The following is a 7,982-nucleotide window of genomic DNA, read 5'->3' on the forward strand; positions in this document are numbered from 1 at the left end:
TTTGGAGAAAGACTGGTGGGGTTTTTCCTGGTGCAGTTGAAGGAGACCTCCAAAGGATGGCCTGTTGCTTTGTAGATGCGGCATCAGCTGCATCATAAAATACTCATCCTGCAGAAGCACCAGGAAATGGCCTTTTCTGAAGGTAGGATCCAGCAGTAATATCCCAGATGTTCTATGTTCAAGTATGCCATTCTGCTGGCACACTAATCAGGACTCTGAATTAACAAAACCCCGTAAAACTGTTCATCTTATCACAAAATGCAGTAGAATTTTTAGGGAGGGTATAGAGGGTGTTGGTGGCAAAATAAGTTGCAGTACTGGGACTGCTGCGTGACTTGTTTGTGTTCCACTTTGTACAAACCAAGCAAAGTGGGAGAGACGGGTAATGGGGTTCTGAGCAGAGAAATGAGCTGGATCCTTCCCATATTTTATCAGTCAAGAATATTGATCCAAGGGCTTGAAAACTGTTTTAAGGCTCCCTTAAAGGCTCTTGAGGAACTTTACCCCTAGTCTTGTCACAACAGTGGGCTCCCGAGGAGGGCAAACTGAAGATACGTAGCCCCTTCCCTTCAAAACATAAGGCAGTGGTGCTCTTGCACAATCAAAGGTAATCTGTTAGCTCTTCACCCCTCCTGTTCTGGAGAATATAGTTTCTGCCCAGGTGCAGCACTTGTTTTGGGTCTAAAAGTCACAGTTTTAAAGGCCTAATGAGTTCCTGTTCCTTTTGATGTGAGTTGTATTTATAAATTGATTTCCTCATGAGACCAAGCTGATATACTGTTTGATGGTATCTGGATAGCATTTAGCTGGAAATATATTTGAAATAGCTTCTTATTGGCAAAATACGTTTTCTTGAAGAGTTATGGAAAAGAGCTTATAATATTCAAAATAATTTTACATTGTTAGTTCGAAGCTTTGAAATTAGTAGGTTTGTTAGACATAGCTCTGTTAATCTGCCAGAAAAAAATTCTTTCTTAGCTTCCTCAGAAGTAATAGAGAGTTATCTGCATTGTCTTTGACATCATCTACTGAGAATGATAATGTGACTATGCAAATGTGCTGTCAATTAATTAAATACAGTAGGTTTGAAGGATCCATTCTACTCTCGCTTGCTGTCATACTTTCTGCAAATGGTGCAGTACCTGAAAAGGGCAGATGCCCACCCTCCCATTTCAAAACATTTCAGGCTATAAGGTATGCCACACTACCAAGACCTCTTCTTTATGTGTGCAGTAATGGGATCTGTGGGATATATTTTTTTATTAGATTCAGTGATAGGGAGATTTTATTGCTGTGTGTTGCTGAAGGGTGGCTGCAGTTCAGAAGAGACAAAGTGACCTTCCTGTATATTGTGGAGATTGCCAGAATAATTCTGGGAGTAGCTGAAGGAAAATTTAATATATGACAGGTGCTACAAAAGGCTGTAATACAGGCAAGGAAAGACAAGGACAATTACAAGAAATGTGCAATTGTAATACAAGGTTTCTAACGTTCTGATATGAAAATAAGTTTTGTCACCTCAATACATGAAGAAACATTGCTGCAGGTGCTGATTGGGAATGTTAAGGCCTAATGTCACCCTCCTGCAGGCTAACATCACCTCTAAGATAAGGATGTTGCAATAGTAATTTAGGATAAGGTGTTACATCAGCGAATTGAATATTCATTTTGAATAGTAGCTCCTTTTGCTGTGGTTAAATTAAAAGAGTGTTTTGGTGTAGCAGCCATGTGTCATGTACAGGAGCAGCACTTCCTTCTCTGCACATATCTGAAGAATGCTCTTTTCCAGCTTTGCTAACTCATTTAAAATAGCAACCCTTGTGCTGCTTTTGACCTGGAAGGACAAAGGATTGACCACACCTCGTCTCTCAGCCCACCTCCTTCCAAACCCATGGGGCTGGAGGAATTGGGATAGAGGTGATGTGTTTCTGCTCTGGAGAAGAATGTGCTACAAACCATATCTTTCTCCTCTTCTCATGCCCTGATTGCATCCATAGCACTTCTGGCCTGGGACTGCATGGGAGGTCATTGAGAAACTGTAAATGTCAGTGTTTGTGGAGACTGCTTTGGGGATGGATGCCACTGGGGGAGTCTTTCTATCTCTGTGCATGTGCCCATGCAGTGTCCCAGCATCTGTCAGAGTAGGCAGCATAGCCCTCCTGTAGATTGTTCAGGAGCAAAAATGTGCCAGGGCTGTAAATGACATTCTGGGGGACGGATATTTGAAGCAGCCAGTAATTGATGCTAATTCAATTATACTCTGTATGATTTCAGGGGAAGGCCTGCGTCTTGAGATTTTGTCACCATGGTGGTATCATAGGTACTGAGAGCAATTAGCAGCAGTATTCAGGTGATGTGCAGTTGGAAGGGGGAGAAATTTTATCTTCTCTGCATTGATTCTAGTACAGAGAATCTGCCCACCTGTGTAATGTTACTGTGCTTGCATTCCTCAGTCAAAATGTTTGAGTTGTACTTTGCTGTGTTTTTAAAGGGTTTACTGCCCTTCTGCGTTCATGTAGGTGATGTTATTTTTTGCTATGTTCTGTGAATCTGAAAAGTAAAATACACGTCCATGTAGTATAACTGAATAAACAAAAAAACTAATAACTAATAAAGATGATATGCAGCTGTCCTAACCAGGATTTAGGGATGAGGATTTCATGCCTTTAGTGTGATGTTGGTGATTCACTGCTGGAGTCTGTCTTTGCATGTAAATAGACACTAGAGGAAGGAAGACTTATCTGAGAAAAAAGTTTGTATTCTATTCTAAACTTGGCAAATACCTGGAGTTATGATAGCAAATCTCAAGGGAAATATGCACATTAGGATGCTAGTCTTCCAGACAGCCCAGTTATAGCCTGTGGATAATGTCTGTACCACATTGTTCTCTGCATCTCAGTGGGCCACAGCAATAAACCCTCCCTGAAAGCAGATGTGACCATATCTAGAGATTTGGCTGGAACTTAAGCCTGGATGGCTGGCTGCTTCCACACAAATTGGAATGTGATAGTGGGATTTTAATAGGAGGCTTCCTGGGTATTCCTATGCATGCATATTAATCAAGACATGATAAACCAGATTTGGAATCAACAAATAATTATTTAAGTTGTAGCTGCATAATTTATGGCAGTCACAGACTGTTCCTGGGAAAGGAGCTGAGCAAGTGGAACCTTGGTATTTTTTGCAGAAGCATTGAAGTTTTGTGATGGAATTGTTGAGAGTACAGCCTGTTAAACATATCATTCACTTGTTTTTGTAGGTTTTTTGCCTAGAGATATTAAGAAAGACTGGGTAAACTGTGAAAAGAAAGGTGCATTACGCTGAAACCCATGGTAACAACAGCTAAAAACTGAATACAAGGAAGCAAACGTAAGGGGGAAAAAAGCCTTTTCTCCAATGAGTCAAAGTTTTGACGAAGATCATTTGTTACAAGGATCAAGTCCTAGGGACTCTTTACCTGAAGGCTGTACATGTTTATGAGGACAACTGCAAATCTTGCCTTCTCCAGTATTTCCCAGCATGATAAAGATGCTCTTGTCAGATGATGGGACAAAAAACCCCCCTCAAAGCCCCCAAAACTCCCCACAATAAGCAACCATCGAGTCCATATTTCATAAGCACTATCTTCTGGTTCATAACTGAAAATCTCAGCTATTAATGATGTCTGCTCTTTTTTTTATTTGACAGGAAATACGGTACCAGCAGTGTTTGCCATTCCAGCAAACCGACCTGGCTTCACGGGCTATTTTATCCCGACTCCACCCACCGCCTACAGGAACCAAGCCTGGATGCCCTATGCTGGAGAGAATGAGTTGCCAGGGCAGTGGGCAGACTCTGTAAGCACCCTTGCTTTTCTAACCACCTGTGTTTTCTGTGGTTTGCACAGGAGGGGTTTTCAGCAATTCTTCACTGCTCTGCAAAGAATCTGATAAGGATAATTTTTTCATGAGTGGAAATAATCTCTAGTAGTGAAAAGCCATAAGAGAGGGAATAGATACTTGAGCTGTTCATGACATGAGCTGTAAGCAAGGTCTTTAGAGGGTGGAATCATTCACTAGGTTAGGGCCTGGCACCTGTTTAAAGTTGGTGGGTTAGATGTCATTTTTCTTTCCCAAGAAAGGTTAAGTATTTGGATAGACTTGTGTCAGGAGAAGGTGATGCTGCCTCTCAAGGTGGCCTTGTGCTGTTTGAAAGCTGGGGAAGCATCTTTCCCTCCTGGAGGCTTCTCTCAAGACAGCCTGGCTCCCAAATCTTACCTCCCAGCACTGCTGCAGCCCTGCTGTGCAGTGTTTCAAATCCTCCTGAAGGCTGCAGTGACAGATCATAAATTAAAGAATTAATTGCACAATCCTAGACTGGAACAGATGTAATTTTTAGCTCAAAGTAAACCTACATTTCAAAGAATTGAAGTTGAAACATCCTAAAATGAATTACAGTAGTTTATCATGTTTGAAACAATTTCTCAAATGTAGGGCTTTTTTTCCACTAGGGAAAAAAAGATCAATTCTTCTGCTTGAGCTCACATCTGGTATTTATGCAGAACCACTCTGGCTAAAAAACCTGGGAGATAGATTCTATTTCCTTGTGCAAATCGTCAACAGGACATTTTAATGAATTGCAGTTGAAATCTAAGTTGGCTTTGAGCAGCTAAGCAAGAGACAGCACAATCATATAAATGTTCCTGGGGGCAGCTATTTGTTGTTCGCTCTTTATTACTGTTCCTGATGCCTGTGAGGAAAAGAATTCAGTATGACTTTGAGATGCAAGTCTGAATTTGAAGGCTGAACTGTCAGAAAAAAAGCTGTTCATTTGTAAGCTGAGCACACCTGCTGATGTGCCCCTGACACCTGAAGGCTTGTGATGCTGTGGTATAAATTTTCTTCTCAGAGCTGCCTTTTAAAGCATGAAAAACTTTATTTTCCTTTGTTGTTGTTGTTTTGGTGCTTGTTTGTTTATTTGTTGTGTGTGTGTTTTTAACCCTTCTGACATTTTAAATCCAGGGGGCCCGTTGTATCTCAGCAATGATTTTAAACTTTTTCTCTAAGAAGGAAAAAAGCCACAAAAGAAATAAGGAGATTTTACTTGTCTTCCACTCATTTTCCCTTTTTTCTCTCTACTCTTGACTGCAATCCCATGGAAAAAGAGTCAGGTATCACTTGTCAAAAGTGGAGACTGAAACAAATGGTTCAAAACTGCAAACCAAGTCTCCAGCTCCCATCTCCTTCCTCTGGAAGGAGAGGAGTATAACCCTGTTGTGGCTTTCCTTTTCTTCAGGGAAAGAGGAATGGAGAGAGATGTAAGAATCTGTCTGAAAAATAACCATGGCAATATGGAATTCAAAGGACACAAATGTCCCTTTTAACTTCACTTACCCATGACAGAGCTTTAACAACTCCTTTTTACTCAGATTTTCATTCCTCTGGTGGCTTTGTAGAAGAGGTAAATATGTAGAAACCACTGAAGTTTCTGTAATGAATTTGCAAATCTGTCAAGAAATTGTCTTTATTTTAAAATCATTGCTAGAGGAACTAGTAATAGCATTAGCAAGGTAACACAGTCAGAAAGCCTAACAAAAGTGAAATGCATATAAAGGTCTGAAGTAATACTCAGGTTTTCTCAGTAATACTCAGAGTTTGAATTTCTGGACATGTCCTGGTTTCTGAGCCTCTAGATTATAGCTTGATCACACTTCCTAGATTTTCTTACAATTATTAAGAAGCTTAATATCTATAAGATTCTTTATTTTTCACGCATTTCTGCTAGCCTAGACTTCAAACAAGGGAGTACAGGAAACGGGAGATTTGACAACAAAGAGCTATCCTGTAAGCTCAATTACTCTAATATATTATTCTCTGAGACAAATGGTAAGTATTGAGACACTAAGTTTTGTGGGACAAGGCAATTGTATCTGACAAAGCACTTCTTTTCCAAACTGCCTGATGCTGCTTAGTGAAAACAGTAACCTGGTGGCCTCTAGTGGCGTGTTCACACGTTGTACTACCAAAATCATCTTTAGAAGAGCCTATTGTAAACTGAACAGAGGTGCCTGCATCTAATGACCACTTTCATATCACACCTGCTTCCTGTATTTGTCTCATCACACCATAGTGAACATGCTTGACATTCTCTTCAGCATTAGATGGATGCCCAAGGCTGTGTAGAAGATGTGTAAATCTGGTCAGGCTTCTGACATAAAGCCTTCTTCAAAATTAAGGCCTGTAGATTCCTGTTTCATAGACTTTTGGACATCATAAATAATATTTTTTTTGATGCATTAAAGTCTTCTGAGTGCTATAAAGACTGGTATTGTAGTCCATGGATTTGTGAAAGAAATTTCATCTCTCACAGTGACTAAAGGGCCTACATTATTATTTTAGTTTTAGCTGGTATAACAATGGTGCTGAAATCTGTGAAGGTACAAAAATTATGAATTCCCCATGTAATTCTGTTAAACGTGGCAGAAATCCTGACACTTCTGAGCAGTCAAACATCCCTTTCAGTCTTGAGCTTCCAGCTGGCACACCTAAGCTTATCCCTGTTTTCTAGATCTAGTGAGTTTCTGTTAGGAGCAGTGAGACCAGACACTTGGCTGGCTTGGATTAGACAGTAGCTGCAAATCAGAAAACTCTGCTTTTCTCTTCTAGGAGTTTTGGTGTACTAAAATCATGCTGTCTATTGAAAATCAAAGTGTTTGCTAAGCAGAGAGCACACTTTCAGAAAAACCTCTACCGTTGGACTTTTTGAGGTGATGATAAATGAGGACACACAGAGTTTTCCCTGTTTTTGCAGCCACAGGTGGGACATTGACACGTGCATAAATGGCACATGCCAGGACAGGCATTTGTAAGCAGAAGCTGGGAATTCTGAGGTTTGCATTCCCTTCATTTGGTCCTCTCTGTCACGTCTGACTGTGGCCCGGGGAGGTTTGTGGTACCTGGCAGGTGGCACCGCGGATGGATTGTTCTGTGTAATTGTGTGTAATTGCCACTCTCCACAGGTCCCACTCCCTGGCTACATCGAGGCTTACCCGAGGCCCCGCTACCAGCACAGCTCTCCGTCCCGCCTGCCTCGGCAGTACAGCCAGCAGGGCAGCCTGCACCCCAGCCTGGAGCAGGCCCCGCTGGCATCCACCGCCGCTTCCCAGCAGAGCCTGACCGACAACGACCCCTCCGACGCGCCGCTCACCAACATCTCCACGGCTGCCCTCGTCAAGGCGATCAGAGAAGAAGTGGCCAAACTGGCCAAGAAGCAAACAGATATGTTTGAGTTCCAGGTCTAGTATCTTCTGAGCACAGTATTTGTAACTTGCGACCTGGGGTAGCCAAGAAAGCAACTCCTTTGATTTTCAGCTACAAACTTCCTGTGAATTGTGCCAAAGTGATGGCATTTTAATCTGTCTGAAAAGTCAGCGCCATGAAATGACTTACAGCAGAGCAACAGGACTCTGAAGACATGAAATTCTGCTTTCCAGCTAAGGAAAAGCTGCCAGGAAACTGTTTCATACTGGTGAGATCAACCATATGCAATTGTTGGTAACTTTGCTCTCGTACTATGACCTATCATCATTAAAGATGCTGCTGAACATGCCAGTGCCACAAGAAGTTTCATTTGCAGACCCAGAGGTAGAGCTGCTGAAAATAACTTCTGCATGCTGAAACTTTGATTCAAGGAGAAAAAACCTGCAGAACATGGTTTGCTGAAGGCCATGGTCGGCGTGGCTGTGGCCACGTGAATTGTTTGCTGTGGGACATTGTATAAGGGGCGCTGATTCCAGCAATGCAGAGTCATTTCAGCCTTTTCATTTCAGACACTGTATTCAAACCAAAAGAATTCAACATGATTAAATTATACAAATGAGAGTCCTGTAAATAGCTCCGAGTCTCTTCATCCTGTTAACAGTACAAAGAAGTGAAAGAAGAGAGGACTGTGAAGAAGGTGAATGACATTTCAATAATTGGTGGCTACCTTGTCCCTCAGTGCCA

The 7,982-nt window shown here is 41.7% G+C and overlaps 1 protein-coding gene across 1 annotated transcript in view; it reads left to right on the plus strand.

The window, feature by feature from the left end:
* The window catches only part of KIAA1549L (KIAA1549 like), a gene marked incomplete at its 5' end in the record, with an annotated part of 123,285 nt that extends 115,533 nt beyond the window's left edge, over positions 1–7,752 (plus strand). The window contains 2 exons of the mRNA XM_082283924.1: positions 3,688–3,836; positions 6,998–7,752. Of these exons, the coding sequence (XP_082140050.1) occupies positions 3,688–3,836; positions 6,998–7,279 (431 nt within the window). The 3' untranslated portion in view covers positions 7,280–7,752. The remainder of the gene's footprint in view (positions 1–3,687; positions 3,837–6,997) is intronic.
* Positions 7,753–7,982: the final 230 nt, after the last annotated feature.

Source organism: Coloeus monedula, assembly GCF_965178545.1.
Source record: "Coloeus monedula genome assembly, chromosome: 6".
Lineage (NCBI taxonomy): Eukaryota > Metazoa > Chordata > Aves > Passeriformes > Corvidae > Coloeus > Coloeus monedula.